This window comes from Phaenicophaeus curvirostris, chromosome 5, assembly GCF_032191515.1.
Source record: "Phaenicophaeus curvirostris isolate KB17595 chromosome 5, BPBGC_Pcur_1.0, whole genome shotgun sequence".
In the NCBI taxonomy this organism is placed as follows: Eukaryota; Metazoa; Chordata; class Aves; order Cuculiformes; family Cuculidae; genus Phaenicophaeus; species Phaenicophaeus curvirostris.
Genome location: NC_091396.1, coordinates 11,221,502 through 11,242,972, shown reverse-complemented (window position 1 = coordinate 11,242,972; position 21,471 = coordinate 11,221,502). Strand labels below are relative to the sequence as shown.

Below are 21,471 nucleotides of genomic sequence, written 5' to 3'. Positions count from 1 at the left end.
ATTAACAGACGTTATCCTGCGTAAATAGTTGTTTCATGTCTTGTTTCTCTTTTCTTGCTAAGGCTTCTTAAGCTTCATTTGCAATGTCTTGTCTTTTCCCATATTTACAGATTGGTGGGAAGGGGGAGATGAGAAGAAATTACCTTTATTTTTAAACTGGTATTGCCCTACCCGGCGACGTGCTTAGTCATGTGCTGTGATGCTGCTGAGTTTCGCTTGGCACACCCCAACAGGTGCAGTCCCTCCCCTGTTTTCAGCAGAGCCATCTTCTCTGTGGTGCAATTGTAGATGACTGGATTTGTTTTACAGCAGTGACACGGTGTAATGATAACCCTGCCAGTGCTAAGGGGAGGTGGAAACAGCTGAACTTTTTGCTTGTATAGCATGTTTAAAAATTTCACTCAAGATGTTGTGACTTGAAGGTTTTGGTCAGTGTCACTTACAAAACAGTCATGAACTTCTGCAAGAAGGTGTCAAAGTGGTGGTGAGATGTGGGCCAAAGGTTCTCTTTTCTTCCACCGAAGTTGTATTTCAATTGCTCGTTTGTGGGGTTTTTTTTTCATTTATCTCTGTTCTAAGCCTGTATTCTAGATTGTGTTCATATCGCTTTTGATTCTGGGAGTAAAAGTTTCAGCTGTAAGCTGTGAGGTGTGCTGGTGCGCAACCTCATAGGCACCAGAAATACAGGATGCAGACAAGAACGTAGAGAAATCCATTTGGGAACTCCTGTGGTAACTGTGTTGGTAACTCTTATTAATAATCTGGGTTTTCTGTCTGGAAAATAAAAGCATGTTGGTTTTATTGTACTTCTTAACATATGGAGGATCTGTGCCTATAAGGTCCAAGCTGGTAGAGGCTGGATGGGCTCTGTGAGGCAGTGCCTGGGAGCACAGTGCGAAGCTCTGCCTGCTCAGGCGTTTTGAACTGGAGTCACACTGGCAGTGGCTGCGCTGAACGTCCTTGCCCTTGGCTGTGGGGCGTATGCCTTAAGCAGATTTACTAATCTGACCTTTTAACCTGCTGTTGATTAATAGGCTCTGCCAGAGCGCTATGAGATGCGGTTGCTGTGGAGTGGCCCTGCCAGTAAAGGTCTGCCGTGAGGTAAAAGGAGTAAACAAGTAAGTGCAGCTGCCCCAACTGCAAGAAGATGGGCTGCAAGGGGCCTGCCCAAAGCTGTCAGCTTCTGTTTTTAGAAAGGAAAGGTGCTTTCTGCCCGCTATTGCACTGACCCATTTAGAATATAGCCTGACCTGAAAACACCAAGGTGAACTGCTCACGTGTTGCTGTACGCTACCTGCCAAGAATCTTAGGAGTGATATGCTCTGTAAAAGTTGTTTCACAGTTAGTTGTTACACTGGATGTTAGGAATCCAACGAAATGCTGCCTTCTGCGCTTTTTTTTTTTCCCCTAGTAATCTCTTTTAGATCCAATTTATTGTGTCAAAGCGCTATTTCGTGTGCACGTTCTACAGGCAGCAACAGGAGAGACTGTAGTGGCCACTCACGTAACTCAACATCTGCAAGTTACAACTCTGTAATTTCTTTAGTCTCCTTTTATGCAAACATGGCATCTTTTGTTTCAGTGAGATAAAAAACCTAACAATTGGAGAATCCTATCATGTCAGTCATAGAAAGCTAGGAATTAACTGTCCAGGTGTTGTCATATTGCTGGTTTAGGGCATCTGGTAAGCAAAGACTTCATTGCTAAGGCTTTTGATCTTTTTCCCCATGTGCTTGTGTTGCTTTCCCAGAGACAGCACACTGAGCACATCGCCTGGTAGGGCCCACGGTCAGCAATGGGCAGAGGTGGAAGAGCCTCACGTATATGTGGTGGAATGAGGAGGGCTTTGGATCGTGGAGTGCAGATCATCATAGGAACTACAACACAGGAGTATTTCATAAAAGACTCCACATCATCAGTGGCTCTGGGATGTGGGCTCACAAGCCCAATCACTGTATTACAATATATCCTTGGATGTGCATGTGTGTGTTAGTTTAAATGTGGCAATTTCAGGGAGCAGGTTAATCTGGCTAGAAAGGAGCCCCTTTTCCCTAGATACAGACAGCGCTTTGTCTGATGGACCTAATATGAAAGAAGTTCCCTGAAGTTGATAACATCAATGAAGAAGTCAAGCTCAGTCTAGCTTTGATAGAAACATGAGATGTGACAGACTCTCATCCTGCCTAGCTGCACCAGGCAGCAGTAACACCACCAAAGAGACATTGATGTTCAAAGCCTTTGCTGTGATTATCTATGCTACACAGAGAGGAGGATGTGGAGTGTTTGAACTTAATGTGTTTCCGAGTGATCTGTGCTTGGCTGGAATGAGGGTGGGGGTAAAAATTTCCATGTTGTACCTTAAAGAAATGAACTGATTCTGTGACTGCTGCAGTCACTTCTGGCTCCCTTTCTGATCTAGAAATGTGTTATGGAAATCTCTTGACTGGCATACAAGCTTTTTGAATGCTGCTGTGCTTTTTATGTCTATTTTTTTGTTTTATTCCCTTTGGCTATTGGTTTGGGAGCTTTCTTTTAAGTAGTATCTGGCTGTAGTGGAACTTGCATGCAAAATAAGGCACTGTTTCTTGAAAATTTTGCGTCCAGAGCTGATATAAATTCCCTTTCAACTTGTTCCATACCTTTTCCTCTCCAGATTTTTTTTTTTTTTTGAGGGAGATGAATTTATACTATGCAAACTGTATCCATTTGGACCTGGCGTGCCAACTGCCCAGAACTTCTGGCGTATGTCTTTTTTCTCTCCATGCAAAAACTGCACAATAACTGAAACTCAAGTGTGATCACACATTTGTGGGTGTAGCATGTACCGAAGAACGTGTTTTTAACTTCAGTTTAAAATTGAAAGGGGAAATACGTGCATTAATAATTCAACTTCTACTTCAGAAACTATCATTACTTTTATTTGCTTATATCACTTGCTTGTTCTCTTTCGTAATCCAAGTAGCAGTTCCAAGCAACTGTTTGAGGGGAGAAAACCCCCAAAATATCAGTGTCTTTAAAAAAAGTTCCAGCTGGAAAGAAAAGCTGAGGATCAAGAAGTCCAACAGTACCTCTGAAATTCTTCTTTCTTTTCTCTCCCCCTACCCATATGTTTTACAATCCTGAACGATCCTAAATGATCTTCAGGGGTGTTTCTGCCAGACTGGGATTTCTAAGCAGCAGAATAGCAAGTGGTGTTGTGTGGGGGTCCTTCAGCAGCTCCTCCCTAACCAGTGTCTGTCGCTGTGCTGTGCATAGGCAGTAGGAGAACCGGGTCTGGTGAAAACACAGATCTGCCCTCCTCTGCCTCCACCTGTCCTTCATCAGCTACCTCTGTGCTGACGCCTTGGCCAAAAGTCAGACTCAGTATGGCAATAGCTGAGTGAGATGCCAGATGCTATAGCTTGTAATTAAATAGCTGAGAAAGTGTAACACAGGTAAAGGCTAGTTCTGAGCCTTTTTGGTGGGTTTATCAACACTCAGAGCTCAGTGTAGTGAGCTCCAAGGGTTTTCTGCTTCTGAAAAATACTGCTACAAAGCCTATGCTGTTCTGTGCATGTAACTCTTGGGGCACTAGTTGTTTGTATTTTATCACAACAGAAATACAGCCAGTGTATTAGGGCATAAGCTAACTCTTTATTCCTAGTAAATTAAAGCTTGAAAACTGGAGTGTAGATAAAGATCTGGCTGCACATTTCAGTGAAATAAAAGCAATACTGTTCACCCGTATGCAGAAGAGAGGGAGAAGTCTTTGCTGATGTAAAACTGGAGCGAAGTCCAAGCCAGTATAAGGTCTTAGGCTCAGTAACAAAACTTTTATTTTAAATTATATTGTAAACTGGAGAACTTAACAATATTTCCTTTGTGAGTAGCTTACATCCAGAAATGTTTCTCTTCATCCTTTTTTTTAATGGTCAATTCTGCTTTCCTTCTTGGTCCCTATATGTTAGGGGATATTAAAATTTTTTGAACTGTATGTGAAAGAACCATAATAATGAAAGACATGTCTGTGTCTTCAGTTGGTTTGCTTTATGTAAGCATGTTGGACAAATGGAATTTGTGTTTTCTTCTGATCAGAACTTAGTGTTCTGACAGCTCCTGTTCCTTGGTTCCTGCTCATGGCAGAGCAGCAACAGTGAAGGACAAGCACACTACAGAGGAGGGTTAAGCTGTGTGGGACCACGCAGGGGCTGTGGGTAGCCCACAGCAGCTGGGGTGAAGATCCATCCTATCTAGCGTGGCCCTGGAGGACTGGAAGTACCAGGCTCAGACCAGCAGGCATCCAACTGGCTGACAGAGGCTGGGCTGTCTTAAAGCAAAACCAAATTGACCCAAGGTGTTTCTGTAAGCCACTTTCCTTCCTGAATTGTTGGTTTCTCAAACAAGTACAGCTCTACTTGGGACCTTGCAAACAGGCGCTCTGCAAACCCAGAACCAGTTAATCCATTCTCTCGCTGAAAATTACAGACTATTTTGAGTGCTGAGGCATCAAAGCAGCTTTAGCTCTGTCTTGCTGTAGCTGTAGGAAGGGGAGGAAATGTAATGCCTTTAATCTACTCTGGTACTGCAAACGTCATGCTCAAATAAGCAACATGTAGTCACCACATGGCATCATTTCAGGATCCACAAACAGCTGTAGCTGTTACATGTAACCTCATGTTAATATATGGGAATGAAATGGTAGCACAGTCGTACAACTTTCTGGATGTGTCTAACATACCTGTGATGTTTTTGCAGTTGCACCTGCTGAACTCTTTAAAAGCACTGTTAACATTGACTTTCAGATATATAGGTATTGATGTTGGCCATGAACTTGTACAGATGCATTCTTTTGTGAAGGAATTTTGGATCTTTTATACAGTAAAGTAAGTGTTAGGGCTAGACGACAGTGAGGAAAGTAGAAAAAAAATGACATTGTTCTTTGCCTCGGCACTTCAGAAGTGTGTGTGCACTGGACAGAGCGTGCCGACAGTGTCTGCCCACTCAGTTGCAGTGAAGGATCGGTACATGGAAAAATAGATTTTCCAAATGAAGGAATGACTGATGAAGAGTCTGATGATAACATCATCTACGTATTTAAGTGTAGGTTGTTATGCTTGGTAGGTGCTTGGAAGAAAATGGCCAATGTTGTGTAAAGACTTTAATGTGAGAAGGCGCATCTGCCTCTGACCTTCAGTATTGTTGACAGGACTAACACAGAAGATTTAAACCTCAGGCTTCCGGAGCCAGACTGTGTGATGAACAATTACAGAAGTGCTTTTTTGGTGTTTCACATGTTCCAGTAAACTTTTCTGTGCTGAAGAAGATGAATCATAATTTAATTTTGACTATATCTAAGCTTGCCTTATGAAAACAGTGATGTGTTGTCATCTTTCATGTTATTGGTTAATTATATTCAGCCCTCAGTTTGCTGGGGTGTTTTTTGAAGTGGTTGCTTCCTAACATTTTATTCCCACTGATTTTTTTTTCTGGTGGATTTCCCAAAAATAATGTTTCAAGATATGTTTTTGTTGTTTCACTGAGGATTTTTCTGCAGCAGAAATAGATGTTGTTTTTGTAACTTTCTTGGAATCTTTATTTGGGTTTTTTTATACTTTGTTTTTCTTCATTTTTTTTGGAAAGTCAGGACTGAGAGAGGGAATAAATTGTCCTGCACATTTTCTTCCAAAAATATTGTTTCTGCTTTCAGAAGTGATGCCTTTTCTAGTCTCTTCTGGTAACTATTGATCCATATTTACAAGAACATAAAAAGAAAACAGATATAAAGTAATTCCAGTAGACTCCTTTCTTTTTTGTCTTCTCATGTAAATATTCCCTGGAACAGAGTTTGGTGTTTAACCTGAGTCTTCTGGTTTTCCACCACCTCTGGCTGACTTGTCTGGGTGTGGCTTCACAGTTCTCCACTGCTGTTCAGTGGCTGGTATTCAGTAGTGAATTGACATTATTTTAATGAGGGAGCCTATCATTCACAACTAAAATATGTTTTGTGGTTGTTTTTTAGTTGTTTTTTCTCTTTCTTTAATTTATTTTAGTGTGACTGATAACGGTAATACCCTAATAAGCCACAGGAAGTATTGTGTGCTAGCTTGCATTAAAAAAATTACTAGAATGGAATGTGTTGATTCCTCAATGTGTGTGTGTGTGCATATGAAATATTGCCCAGAATATTTTATTTCTTTGATGAGTGGCAATGCAACGCTGTCTGTGTTTTCAGTGGATTAATCCTGGTTACTGATCTGGAAGTCTGATGTCTACAGATGAGGGGAGCTCTGCCAGATGAATTATGGTAGCCTGGAGCCCTTGGGGTCTTGCAGCCCTTATGCTGACCATTTCTTTCTCCTATTCAGCTCTTGGGTAAGATTGAGTAATGAGAGGGAGGCATTTTGGAGAGAAGACATAGGTCCACACTTGGAAAGACAACATGAAACATTCTCTGGGGAGTTTTTGGCATGTATTTTGTAAAAGCTGGCATTGGTACTGTTCATTTTCTTTCCCCAAGATATATCCTGAGCAGTTTGCTTCAGCACAGTCATAATTTGGTATTTTTGCTTAAAAGCCTCAAACATTAATTTCCTTTCAGACAGAAATCCTGAAGGAAAATAAAATACAGTCTTACTTTGATGTACCCTATTCTCTGGTCCCTTACTGCAAGGTACTTTTTGGTGTCCCCAGCTGATATCTTTGGGCAGTTTGAGTAGCAGCAGTGCTGATCACCTTTCTCTGCTTCATGGCCCTTTTGGGGACAGGCTGTATCTGGGCATAGGGTGGCTCCCAGCTAGAGGGAGCTGAAAGACACTGAGATTGGTGGCCCCTTTTGCCCCACGCTCCCTGCTGGGTGTTGCCAACTGCCTAGAAATGGGGTAGCACCTTCTCGGGCACTACCAGGTCTTGGCAGTCTCACATTGCTCTGTGAATTCATAGCCTAGTTCGCTGCCTCATCCTTCTGGATTATCCCTGTCCTCAAACTGACATGAGCTGATGTTATTTCCATGATTGCTGACTAAGAAAGTCTGCTTTTTCTTGGTTCATCCGTTTATTCTTTTTTTCATGGTGTATTTACCTCCATAATTATGTCCTCATGCATACAAAGGGAAAGCTGTACTAGAGGAACTGCTGCTGCCAACTGTGGCTCAATTTTGTTGGTATAGCTGCGTCTATACCAGCGATTTTGCTGACATAGCTCTATCAGCTAGTGGATATGCTTTTTTTTAATGCTCCTCAGATGCAGCTGTGCCATCTTTGTTTTCCTGTGACCTGGGGGTGAGGAGCAGAGAGGAGAACTCACAGGGCTGTGAGTAGAAAAGGGATGTTTAAATTCTCACTGGCAGCCAGGCATGAGTGATACTGGAGCTTGCTCTCCATCATCCTCTCATGTCATCTGCCCCTGCTTAATGTGCCTTGTCCTGCTGCCTCCCTGCTGGATGGGATTTTGGTAATGATAAATAGGATATTACTTGCTCTCTATATTAGTTTGGCACAATGTCCTAACATCCCACTGAAACTAGAAAATCTTGTGCTGATGGGAAAAATAACCAGCCCTTTGCCTGTTCTGTGCTTAACTTTTCCATCTCAGCTGTTCTAGCTTGTGAGCTTGAAATTATAAATGTCACTGTAGGAAAAGAAAGGGAGAATTTTCAAAGAGCTTAAAGTTTGTCCTTTTAATTGTTTTTACTGCCAGTATTTTCATAACATCTTTCTAACTTGAACAACAGGTGCCTTTTCCTAAGAAGTACACTTACTTGTTCACTGATGTTATCCTTATGGTATGGTATACTGTTTTTCTTTGTTCTTGTGATCCTAGCCTAGGAAAACATCAGTATTGACTTTCTACTGTTGTTTATATTGTGTTTATAATCTTCTACAACAGAGCTGAAAAGTGTTCTTTCTTGTAACTAGCCTAAACAAGAGTCAGGTTTTTAATATCTTGTTTATGTGTAACATTAACCCCTAATGACTGTGGCTTATTCATCTACAGTTAGCTTTGAAGATACAGACTGTATGGAATCTCAAGACATTGTAATAGTGCTTTTAGCACCTCTGTTAGAAATGATAATTTTTAAATACTCACTGTAACCTGCAGAGATTCATAATAGGGGTAGAGACATTCTCCCTCGAAAGCATTGGACTTAAAAGTTTCAACTGACTTATTTCTGATGAGTACTTTAAGTATATGCTATGCACAGATGCCTGGAAAACTATGCATTGTGATTCACTTGGAATAGTTGTGCATGTGCTTTGCAAAATGAACATTTGGGGGTTTTAGGGATGCTCGCAGGACAAGACCTGTTGTGCAGGTAGCAGAATGGTGAACCCTGTGATTGCCTGTTTTCCATTTCGTGTTGTCTGAATTAGGGGTTACAAGAGAGGCCACATGCAATGATCCTGCAGCGTGGCTTGGGCCCCACCAGCAGCTGTGCCAGGGCAGACGTTCCAGCCTCCATCTCTGGGATTACATGTGGCCTCTTGGGCAGCATCCCATATATTTGCACGAATGGAGGTGTATGCAAACTGCTGGCACATGCGATTGATGTCATTTTCTCATCAGTGTCTTAGTGTATTCCCACAGTAAAACTGGAAAGCTCAGGCCAGTAACGGCAAGGAACAGAGTGGGCTATTTTTAAAATGCGTGGAATGTGACTGAGTCTGTGGCAGATAAAATGCTACAGATAGGTCATTTTACTTTTTGCCTCTTGTGAACATATCTAAAATAGTCACTGCAAAATATCAGAGTACTTGTGCACATGCTTTGAGCTATATTTTATTGTGAGATGATGCCAGATGTAGCAGGTTAAATCGGCACAGCAGCACTTGTTGGAAGGCTTATGTTTGAAATGTCTCATATAACTTCAGCAAAACAAGCCAATAGAGTGTACAGTAACCTTCTAAGTTCATAGGCACAGAGTGTCTCGGTAGGAACTGTTTTGAATTCCATACTTGGCCTGAAAAGTTGTTTTGCAGGAGTTCCGTGGAAGTCAGCTTTTAATAAAAATACAGAAAAGTAATCTGTCTGTTTATAAAGAGTGACTGTTTGCAAGGCAACTCCTGTTCATTGATATTTCTGTTAGGATTGTGGTACATCTTAAGAAATGTGTTTCCTATTTGCCAGCAATAGAAAACAAGTATTTTAGGCAAATGTACTTCTGTGTTTTTTAAGTAGTTTATAAGAAAAGCAAGGGAGATTATTTTTTTTTCAGTTGTTACAAGAATCACATTTTAAAAATTTTTTTCCTTTTATGTCAGTTCTAGGAAAACATGCACAGAAACCAAACCACCAAAATGCTATGTTTCCTCCAGATAGAAGTATTTATATTTAAAATGGTCACCATGAAAACAAAGTGCCTAATATGAGTAGAAACCAAGCTGAAAAACCTACAAGGTCCTGTAACAGCTAGTCTCGCTTCCAAATTTCACTTATTGTAATGAGATTGAGATTTTAGACAGATATGTCAGGGAAGAGACAGCAGAAATACTGTAGTTTTTACTGATGGTGAGGAAGGGCCAAAATAAATGATTGCTATGAATGCTGCAGAATCCAGTCTGTCGTTTCTATTGATGTTTTTAACTTAAGGCAAACAATGTATCCTGTATGCCAAACTGAAGTCTTAATAAAATAATTTATTCTCTGTAAACATGGCAGAATTAGGGCTGTATTGAAAATAGAATGAGGATTAGTGATATTGAAATGTGAGGAATTTAATTCTTTTCCAGTCTCCCCAGGGAACATCTTCTCAAGTATTAGAAACAGAGCATTAAGGGACTAAGGAAGGACTTAAGTGCTGCAGATTTGAATTCAAATTAAGGGATTTCTCTCTCCAGTGGGACAAATAAGCCAAAAAAAGTTTTGGATTTTTTTGCATACTACCTCAAAACACTGATGACAAGCAATACACATGGTACTGCTGACAAACATTTAAGTTATTTTTGTTTAATGACTTCCATATGTTAATGTTATCACTTGCTGCATTATGCTGAAAGGCTTCATGTGCAGATGGGAACCAGCTCCATACCTCTGTTTAAACTACTGATCATTAGTGGAATTACCCTGACAGTGGAGTCATTTTTTCCACTATTCTCAAAATCATCTGTAGTAATGGAGTTTCACTGACAGGAAATATCAGCCAAGACTGGAGGCATTTGCTTTCACATGTATACATCTGCACATGCACCATTGCTTTAATTTTTGTTTCCTCTCTGTCCTTTTTGCACTGCTTTCCTTTCAGTTGTAATAAGATATTTGCTTTCTCCTTGGGTAGCCACCAGGCACGAACGGCACTTCTCAGATTTTCTTATCTGACATTCCTTCTTCCCCTGACTGAACGCAGAAGGGAGGTTGGGTTCAGTTATTACAGTAGAAGGGATCACCAAAATGCAACCGATCTTCTCCCTAGTGTCTCCTCTTTGTGTCTGGGAGCCCTCCAGAGACTCCTGTATTACCAGGGGGAGCTGCATGGAAGGCTAAATTCTTCTGTGTGTGTAATACATGATCTGGCACAAAAAAACCTGAGACTGACCCTGTGGCTTGGGAACCAGGAATGGGAGGAGAGATATAGAGATAGTTATAGAACATATTCTAATCTGTCACAGTGAGACAACGCTCAACTCGATTACTTCACTCAGTATGAGTGGACATGTGTTCAAATATAGACATTTTCTTACCCTTGGTCTTGCCCACAGTGTCTGTGAAGCTTTAGCTAATAACATCACTGTGCTTGTGCACTCGACAGACCTGGCTCCCTCAGATTTCTACCTCTTCCCAATGATCAAGTTGGTGCTTGAAGAAACACTTTTTTTTGTCAGTAGAAGATGTGAAAGCCAAAAACACAGACATCCTCAACAGTCTTTCAGAAAAATGATCTGTGCAATTGCTTTGAAGGTTGACAGCATCGTATGTAGCTGTGTGCCAACTCTCAAAGGGAGCGATTTTGAAGGTGATTGTAGTCGATTTTCTTTACTTGTTAAATAAAAAGTTACAGGCACAGTCTTAATTTTATTATCAGACCTTGTACGTCATGCACAGGATCTAAACTAACTGTTTCTATTTAGCCGTGCATAGATGCTTCAGTTCTGACTTGAAAGAACTGTTTGTACAGACTATTTCCTGCTCTGTAATTATCTTCCTTTCTGTGGCCTGATTTTTTACTGGGCTCTGTAGCACTTCAGTGGAGTTTCAAATAAACTCACATTTTTGGATTGTGTTTGCAGAGGAAGTTCAATAGTCACTTTGAAAAGCATAGTTTGCAGTTTCAATATCAATACTCACCTTGATAAGGCTTTTGGATCTGTTTCATCCCTACAGTGATCTATATTATGGAGGAATAAAGAAGGTAAAGAATAATACCCTAAGAACTTAAGTATTTCCCCAAATGCTTTTTTTTTTTTTTTAATTCTACTACAGGTAAGCTGTTTATGCATTGCCTCTTAAGTCTTTGAGACAGCTGCAGAACAGGAAACTTTATTTATAGTTAAGAATTACTCTGTTCAACAACTTACTGCATTGTTTATAGTGAGCTATGTACAATACTGAAGTGAAATAGTGGTGACTTCTCAGAAAAAAACACATACTTTTCCATGAGCTGCATATACTTAGAGCGCTATCTTCCTCTCTGCCATCTGTCAACACAGTGCTCATGCAAAAAAGAAAAAAAAAGTGGTGTTTCCAGCAATCCAGAAACCCCAGTAACCAGAGTCTCCTGTCTCATCCTGCCTTTCTGACCACAAAATGTGGCTTTTCTTTTGAGAACATGACCTCTCACACAGTGAGGAGGAATGCGTTGCTAGTGGGCAAATGTTTCTGCCGAGATACCACTCCACAGCTTTTCAGTATGGACAAGATGGAAGTGTTTGGAGGTTCATGAGGAGAAGAAATCGTGCCTCAAAAGAACAGCCTCAGTCCTGGCTTTGTGATGTTGGAGGATGGAAGTTCTAAGGCTGGGGAAGGTGTCCTGGCTGCCCTTCCCAAGTGCTCCCTTCCTCGCTAGAAAGGCAGAGGAAGCTCAGGCTTTCCGTGCGTGTTTGTATGTATGCAACACTTGCTTCCAATGTTTTGCATCATGCTAAAAATGTTTTCTTCCACTTCTCTTTGCCTGTAGTGGCTTCTGGTGACTATCTCCTTACTGTTATCAGACTTGTCACATGCTGCTTTTCTTTGGTTGGTTTAGGTACAGCTCTGCTCTTTTAGCTTTTCTTTCCTCTGCCTTCCTTGCTGGATGGAAATGGCCATGGCTATAAAAATCTCCTCTCTCTGAGTAGAAAAGATGTTAAATTAAAGAGCTTGTGATCAGACTCACTGATTATACCAGGGTTAATTTTTAAAGATACTTGTGTTATGTTCATATAACAGTCTTGTGGTGAGCTTATGAAAACAATAGGGAGAAAGTATTGTTTTCTAGCTGTTAAGTGGGTCAAAGTCTTTGGTAGCAATGAGGAAGTAGCGATGTCAGTTTATAGTGATTAAGAAAACCTAATCTAGCTGGCACTCCTTTAGCGGAAATGTCCAAGGTGGGACATTGCACTGATGCTTCCCCACGTGCCAAGAAGCTGTCCATAATTGTTTTTCTTTCCTTTCAAAGTACTTTGCCTTTTGCGTTACAGAAAAATGTCTCAGGCAGATGTGGAAGTTGGGTAAAGTAAGTGTTTGTCCTTGATTGTAGTTCTTTATTTCAGTGGGTCTTGAATTCTGGGATGCCTGTGTATTGAGCTATTTAAGTGACATGGTAGCATCCTACACTGTTGTTGCTATCTTCGGTTGCCCTGTGTTGCCTTCCTCTTGTAATAGCACTTGTGTAAAGTTTAATACCAGGTATGCATCAGGTTTTTCTGTGTGGAAGTCCCCTGTCTTTCCCCTTCCCGTAGTAACTTCTGGATCTATTGGCTGGTTTTGTACTGACCCTCCTGCTCCCTCCTGCTGGCATGCAATTGTTGGAGGAGTTTGCTCATTCGTTAATCACTGAGGACTTGAACCTGGAAAGGTGCTCAGCTCAAGTCAATGGGAGTTCACAGCACTCAGTTTCTTGAAAAATTAGACCTTCTGAAAGTCAGGGCATATAAAATGTTTATGCTTTTACCTCACAAAGCCACAAAACTCTTCAGAAAAGGGCATGGAGCATACTATAAATGAAGTATTCAAAGGGGAAAACAAAAATTTCCTGACTTATTCTTGGCACCAAATACTTAATCATGACATTTGGTCTAAGAAAATGTACAAACTCTCAACATTGCCAATTTATTTTACCCACAAACCAACAACAGACTGATGATGTGCAAACAAAGGTTATTTATTTTGAGTGCAGCCAGGGAATGTGAGTATTCCAAATGCTTCCTTATATCTCCCCATGGGATCTCTTTAATAAGTTGCATAATATTTTTCTGTGTTAGACGATTGTTAGATAGGCATGGTAGGTCTCTTCTTTACTTAAATAGACTAGTTATGTTTTCTCTTTTCTTCTTTGAAGGAAAAGCAAGCAGAGAATGAATAGTTTGTGAACAGTGTTAAATTAAAAAGCGTAACTTCAAAGGCCTTTCTAACAATTTATTCTGAAACTATCGGCCAACAGATGATACCGCAAGCCAAATAACTAATTATGTGGGAGGTTAGGCAAGCATTGATTTAGTTTATTTCTTGCACTGGTAGATACTTCTTCAACAGCAAGAAAAAGAATGCAGGACTTAAATCTCTGGACTTAGGTCTGGGTAGACCTTTTTCTGTGGACAAGTTTATACAGAACTTGTAACAATTTTCTTGAAAAATGTGAAAGCTGCTTAATATTTTCTATGGACTTTGGCTGACTGAGATGTTCCCCATTAGTTACTGAGAGCAAGGTTAAAGAAGGATAAGGGAGTGCTACAAAGAAAGTATCCTAGTTCTTGCAAACTTATGTCAATTTAGACTAGCCTTGCTCTTGTAGAATGTTGGGGTATTTATCTGGAATATCAAGCATGGTTTGACAGTGATCATGTTACTAGGAAAAGCCAATGGGGGTTAGTGGGCCAAGCATCATTACTTTATATCATCAGCACATGACAAGGTAAGACTCCAAACACATAACTTTAGCATTTAACATGTGGCAATGTGGAGATAAAATTCCTTTCTATGCACAAGAGCACCAAACCCTTTCTCATTTTTTGGCAAGAGAGTTAGAAAAAGGGGAGCGCTCTGTGTTACTTGTTTTCTGTTTCTCCAGTTCCGGTGTAACTTCTGATAATGTTTCTGCATAGCCTGTTCTGTGCGTTTACTTCTGGCAAGTGATTGTACCAATTCTGAATTGCGTTGGCTAAGCTGTGCTCTTGGCCCTAGCTTGTGTGTTGGGAGAAAATTCCCCCAAATAGCATTGACTTTGGGCTGCAGATTTCCAAGAATTCTTAAGACCAGAACATTACCGGAGATGTACTTGCTATGACAGAAATTCTGCTTGGGAAAAGCATCTGGGCATTTGGTTTTTCTTCATCTGTTATCTAGCACTTACCACACAACAAAAATTCAAGAAATCCTCTGGCTCTCAGTGAAGCTAATTGTTTTTGAAGCAGTAGGTTTGAGTTTGTAGAATTTTTATGACTGTCTTTGTGAAGTGCATGTCATGACAGCGCAAGTATTTTAGGTTTACATGTAACGCTTATCTTAGATGCTACAATTAACTTTTTGTACCTGGTTACCCAGGTACATGCTGTGCTTTTATGTTCATATTGGATATACTGGTTTGTGGGTTTAGTTTCGTTAGGCAGAACCTGCTTTTAACGTGACCTGTGTTTGTCTTTTCTAGGAATAACATGCTTGGAAGTACTTAGAAGTGTTGTTCACCTCTACCCCAGAACAAGAGCTCCAGCTTAATCCTTTTGAAACGCATCTCTTGGAAATGGGGGAGATTGATGATGAAAAATACAGTCAAGCTGGCCAGATATTTGAAAACTTTGTACAAGCATCAACGTGCAAAGGTACCATTCAGGCCTTTAATATTCTCACTCGCCAACTTGAATTAGATCCTTTGGACAATAGAAACTTTTACACCAAACTTAAGTCAAGAGTGACCACGTGGAAGGCCAAAGCTTTGTGGAACAAGCTTGATAAAAGAGCAAGTCACAAAGAGTATAAACGTGGAAAGTCTTGTATGAACACTAAGGTAAGTGGAGAAGTTCAGTTTTGGATTTTGTAGCTTAAAATCTTTTAAATTTGTTTTTCTGCAGAAGTAATATTTATATCATCACATGCAATGTGTCAATTCATGTAACTCTCCCTTTAACATACTTTTTGAAACTGGCTGATACCAAGTGATTTTGACAAATTTTCAGGTATATTTGTTCTGCAAGTTTTGTGAAAACACAGCTTGTAAGAGGGGTCCTAAAAACACCCTGCTTTACCATCTGTCTCAATTGCACAGAAAGGTTTTCTGCCCTCTTTAGATGTCAGTTTCAATCAGGCATAAGATCTAAACTCATGAGGTACTAAACTTCCTTCATTCCAGGCTCACGAGGACTTCTTGCTTTATTAAACGGAATTTTGCAAGGTGCAAGTCATAGTATGTTCAGCAGGCTCCTCAGGCTGCTGCTTGGTGCACGCTGTGAGAGATCAGGGCTGGCCAAATGTGTCTTAACAGCGGTTCTTAAAATGTTCTCTGGGAAGTGCTACTTGGAGGCCTGAGGATCTGTCTTCGTCCCCTAGCATTGGCTCTAGTCGCTCAACAGCAGCAAAAGAGAATCCTGCACTGTTCAGGGATTTAAATACTTCCCCGTAACCACTTTTTCACAACCAGAATGTGGATAATTGCTGTGTGGTAGTTACTGAAGGAGGTGGTCTGCTTGGTCATGGAAAGGACAGGAAGTGATCCCTTCAGCAGAGCATGCAATACCATATTTTTATAAAGAAAACCACTGAATGTTGGGATAAATCTTGTTGATAAAACTGTTCAAAATACTCTAATGCATGCCACTTGTTTAATTTAGCTATCACAGAGTATTTCAATAGCTTTGTCTGACAGCAAGTCACTTCTTTACTGGAAGAGATAGCTAAAAGTTGCCTTGAGAAGGGTAAGTTCTAAGAAGATACTTGACTGTACAGAACTAGAACAGAGAGGAAGGGCACACTGGGGAGGACTTCTTAATTAAAACTGTCACTGAAGCATATTTTATGGACTCGATAGACAGGCAGCATTGAAGTTCTCTTCCTTGTTGTTTGCATCGTTCCTCTGAAAACTGAAAAGCACCAGGAAATTTTTCTTCTTCTCAAAAGTGCCAGGGAGAAGGACACCATATTTTCTTCAGTATATGTAGAGGCCTCTGATTTTATTTACTCATTTTTAATACACTCCAAATTATTATTAACTTTTTCTAAGGTAATAAATGTCCTCACTATATTACAGCGATTTGCACTGCTTTCCTGACAGCTTCTCTTTTTCTGCTTTCCTTTTTCCCTTCATTTCCCTTTTTGACCTGTGCTTCCTCCCTCGATTTTATTCTTTTGAAGAGGCTTCAAACATATGTCACTGAGCAACTTTGTGATGAAAACAGACAGGAAAGGGAAGGAATGAGAAAGTGTCTGATAATTAACAGATTATAGGAGATATTCCAGATACACCTCACCTACATATACAGCCCCCAGTCCAAATTTCCATGGTTAGTTTGAGGAAGTGTTTCCAACACAAAAGAGCCATGTGAAGTATAAAAATGAAGTCTCTCTCAGTTGTGGCATCAGAAAGCCAAGACCTTGTTCTGCAAACTTCTTAAGTGATTAATTTTTATGTATGATGAGGAGATTCATTGAAATTGTTTGGTACATAAGGTACAGCCTATGAAATACTTTATGAAGCTGCCATGCAGGAAGCTAATCAACACCTTCTACAGTGTTGAAAGTATGGCTTTACTACTCTTTGAGAGTAAAGATTTATTCTCAGTGGCATGGTCTAAGTATTTGCAGAAATTAATGGACGTGTCTATGATGCACATATCAAATTGCAAATGAATATAGAATATCTGTATATGAGCAGTGCATGTATAGATATCCTATGAAATGCATGTAGATGTTCATTAGGAACCTGGACCATGCCCAGACCTGCACTTCACTGTGTCATCGCTGATTTAACGAAAGAAACATGAATCTTCAGATTGCTGCAAATGAAAGCTGTAACCACAGTCTGCAGGCTCTGTGGGGATATCTACCAAACATTCCTCACACGTGAATCACAGTCTGCTGTGAAAGCCTATCTATGCAGCATCAATGAGAGCAGACATGTTGCGAGAAGACTGTGAACTCCCTGGTCATTGTGGTGGTGTGCTCTGACAACCCCACTTACAGATAAGGGATTCTCAGAAATGCTGGCAGTCCAATCAAAATCCCATTGGCAGAGAGGTTAAGCTACAATATACATACCACGATTTTCCTTCGGTGCAACTGGTGATTTTAAATTTCTGCTTTTCTTGCATGTTATGCCAACTACCATTTTTAGTAGCGAAGGAGGCAAACAGGAGTTAGCAGGCTAAATCCTGACAACAGTGCTCGTGACTGACATGCTCCCCTCTGGAGTCACCTGAAGTAGATCAGCCCGGAGTAAAACTCTTACTTGTTAAAGTAGGATCACAAAATGAGCTGTGCATTGTTGCAATTGCAGTTCTCTAAAGAGAGCCAAAGGTTGCTGGTAGGCATCTTTCTGAAAAAATACATGACTTGAAGGCTTTATATGAAGTTGTGGCCATGAACTCTGAGTCTGCAGCTCACAATTCTTCCTAGATAAGGCTTTACAATCCATCTGGCTTCTTCCAATCTTCTCAGTCTTTGGAGGAGATAAAACACAATCAGGATCTAAACTACTCATAGTCTTTTTGTCTTTTTTTTTTTTTACAAACTGAAAACCTGCTCCCTCATCCAAAAACGAAACCAAAATTTCGCCCAGTATTTAAGAGCTGAGTGCTGTACTTGTTGATTTTTTGTGCTCATAAACTCTTCAGACAAGCTTAAGTTACTCGCTACAATACACACCAGTTTTATACATACAGAAGGCTCCACTCCAACTAAATAACAATAACCCTGTGTCTTAACTGCTCTTAAAAACATTGCCAAATACAGCTTTCAAAGTTTATACAATGATATGATTTTAAGCTGGATGAATTAAACTAGTTGAAAAATTCAGAGTTGCCTTACTGTGGACTTTATTTTCCCTTTAATTCTTTGTAGGAAAAAAACAAACAAAAAACCAACTAAGTGCTGCAGACTTTTTTTGAAACTGTAGGAGTCCATCAGTATGTATGTTAAATCTGTATCAAATCTACATTTCCTTCAGTCACAAACTTGTCAAATGGGGATGAGTACTATTCAGAAAAGCTGCTTCTGGAGCTGGCACAGTTCATCAGTACTGGACAGAATGAGAAGTCTGTCCTAAAAAGCCAAAGCTCTAGAAATCATACTGTGATTTTTACAAATGTGTCTACAAAAAGAATGCAACTTCATTATGCTGGCGAAGTTTCTCTCTCATTTTTGCGTTTTGTTAATCAATGCAGAGTAGCGTGCTTGGATTCTGTAATGATTATTTGTTTCTTTGTGGAATGAAATGTATCCAGACAATTGGAGAAGATTCAGGGTTTAACAGATATTGTTCACCGTGCTAGCAGCTTGAATGTCTCTCTGAATTTTTGAACACACAAAACATACTATGGCGAACAAGAATTCATCCAGCTACTTGCAGAGTATATTCCATAGCCTTTTAAAGACCTATGTGAGTGTTCTCTAAACATTTATCTGAACCTCTCTGTATGGAGTAGATACTTTACTTGTCTTACTGGCAGCTTAACTGTGTAAATTATAGGTGCACATATAAATGAGACTCCCACTGATGTTTGAGATACGTATGTGTATGTATCAGAGAGCAGAACCTGGCTGTGCACCTGAAATTCTGGCTGTCCCATGACTGAGCAGAGATTGCTGCACATGGAAACATCCCAGACCCTAAAGAGAGGTGTTGATTCTTTAAAGCATGCAAATGTGGTGGTGTCTTCCTTCTCAAACACGTATGCTGTTATTTTGAAAATGAATGCTTACACTTGAGGAGAACTAAGGAAACTTTGTTCAAAATGCTAGTGTGCAATTATCGGCTGCCTTAGTAGGCTCTAGCATTTGTCTCTGGCTATACTCGGTTCCAGATGTTGGTGTTGCCTATTGGGTTGAGGGCAGTGGAGGATTCCTGTGCATGACTCGATTTTTCTGAGCATTGTCTCTATTGTAGACCCCACCTTGGGCATGGCTCCTGGGCAAAGGTCTTATAGTCTGAGCAGTGGCTTTAAGGTGTAAATGGACAACGTTAGCATAAAGCAGGTAAAAAAAAAATTGAGCTAAGACGTTTTGAGTGCTGTGTATATAAATACATATCTGTGTGCATTTGTAGGTATATGTGTATATATATTTTACAGATTTCTGAAAAAAAATGAAACAACTTGAACCCAGTCCCTGTTGGCCTGTCTTGTCTTCCTCATTCCTGGACTTGACTCTTCAAAGCTTGTTTTATAGTAGATTAGGTTCTCCTCCAAAGACTCCTGTTGGGAAACTTATTGCAAGAGAATGACTCTAAAATTATTTATGACCTCATTTCCAGGGCTTGTGTGAAATCATAGTGACTATTTTCAGTAGTGCCATGTGTTGTCAGTCCAGCCCAGGCTCAGTGACATTGATGTCTCTGCTGTAGGGAGGGCTCCACAGGCTCCTCTGGTGAGGTGCTGTTCTAGCCGAGGAACATTACAGAGAGCATGTGGCTTGAGCAGAGGGGAGTCTGGGGCCAGGGTGTGAGTCAGCTCAAGAGGAGCTCTTGGTCAGAACTGGGGATGGAGACTGGAGGTTTTGTGGCTGAGTCAGCACTGGCTCTGAGCCTTGTCTCCCTGTACTAACGACACTGATGTACCCATGAATGATAAAACAGGATAGTCTATATTTGCCAAACCCCTTCTACTCCTTTTCATATTGTCTCCATTTCCAAATATCAAATTAATGCTTTGGAAGTTAATAAAACCTACTTCGCCTGGTGCTCTTTCCTGCAGAGCTGAGAAAGGGAGAGGTACTCTCAGGCCATGCTGGGTGCTGCCACGTTATGTAGCCATAGGGTTATCAGCACGATGAGGCGTGGATAGCAGATGTCTCTCCTTGTTATTAGGCAGAAATTGGCTTCCTAACAATCCTCAGTTGTTTACAAACATCCTAATCTCCAGTCTTGCCCTTCATACTAAATGAAGCAGGTTGGCTTCTAGATGTCATCTTGTCCCTGTTCTTCACCTTCATCTGTAACGCTGAACAACTACTTGTCTTTTTATTTCAGCAAATCAACCACTGTGTATAAACCTGCTGGTATTGTGGCTAAATCTGCTCCTGAAGTGCCGGTGTTTGTTGGTCCTTCAGAGGCAACTTTCAACCAGGTTTCTCCTGTGCTGTATATACTGCTACCAGAAGGCACTGAGTTTGTGTGTTCAAATGCCACGATTAATCATGTCCCTTCAGAGAAATAATTTTTTGGAGGAGACTATTGAATTGCAAGATGAAAGAACGGAGTGCTAGTAGTGCTCCAACTCAAAACTATCCTTGTTATAATGCAAATTTTAACTTTTTTATTCTATAAAGAAAGAATATACAGATGGCACATCCCATTTACAGGATTTATTAATCTCTTCAAAATAATAATTGAAATAGGGAGATTTCCAGGCCTATATATATGTTTATAATGAACACATCAAATTTATCTTAGATGTATTAGATAGCATTGCTACGTCTTTTATTATAATAAAAATGCATTCCTGTGAAGGTCATAAATCTTATAAATCTTGAAACTATAAGTAGAATAACATATTTATGGGAAGCTTAGTGAATTGAAGGTGGTGGCTTTTCACAAAAAAACATTCAGCTGGTTTTTTTTTTGGTTTTGTTTGTTTGTTTTTTAATATAAGCGTGCAATACTTGGATAGCAGAGTCCAGAATCTGTTCAGGTGTTGGGATTATTAAGGACTATGTATTCCATTGACTTCTTAAGTGGTATCTAAGTGTGTTTAGTACATTTAAAAGACAAACTTTATTTTGGTGCTTTGCTTTTGCCTTTCAGGACAGGTCACTTAAACCTTTACAGTGGATTTTCATTGTAAATTTATTTTTAAGAATTTTAATAAATAACTTTTACAGAGTTATTTCAAAGTAGCGGAAGATATCGGACTAATGTAAATGAATGCTAAGGAAGATTTGTTTGAGATGAGGGAAGAAGCAGTAGATCATCCATGAACGTGCAGTGAAACCACAGTTGCTGAACATTGTCTATGCATTTCCCTAAGGGTTTTTAGAGAGTGTGGGGAGAAGCTAGAGTGATGACAGGACACAAAGCAGACAGGGTTCTTTGTTTTATTTTCAAAGTATTTGACATTTTGAGCAGTGTTTTAAACTGAGATTGGGCCAAATTACATCAGCAAAAGCAAATGTTTGGCATGTGATTTGGTAATGAAATCACTTTATTTTTATTATCCTGCAGA

The 21,471-nt window shown here is 40.1% G+C and overlaps 1 protein-coding gene across 7 annotated transcripts in view; it reads left to right on the top strand.

The window, feature by feature from the left end:
• MICAL2 (microtubule associated monooxygenase, calponin and LIM domain containing 2) overlaps nucleotides 1-21,471 on the top strand; it is a 140,120-nt gene that overhangs the window by 9,822 nt on the left and 108,827 nt on the right. For all 7 annotated transcript variants that reach the window (XR_011337495.1, XM_069857565.1, XM_069857563.1 and 4 more), the window contains exon 2: nucleotides 14,754-15,110. Coding sequence is in view for 6 of the 7 variants with exons in the window: in XM_069857565.1 (XP_069713666.1) it covers nucleotides 14,847-15,110 (264 nt within the window). In the remaining variant the exon portion in view is untranslated. The remainder of the gene's footprint in view (nucleotides 1-14,753; nucleotides 15,111-21,471) is intronic.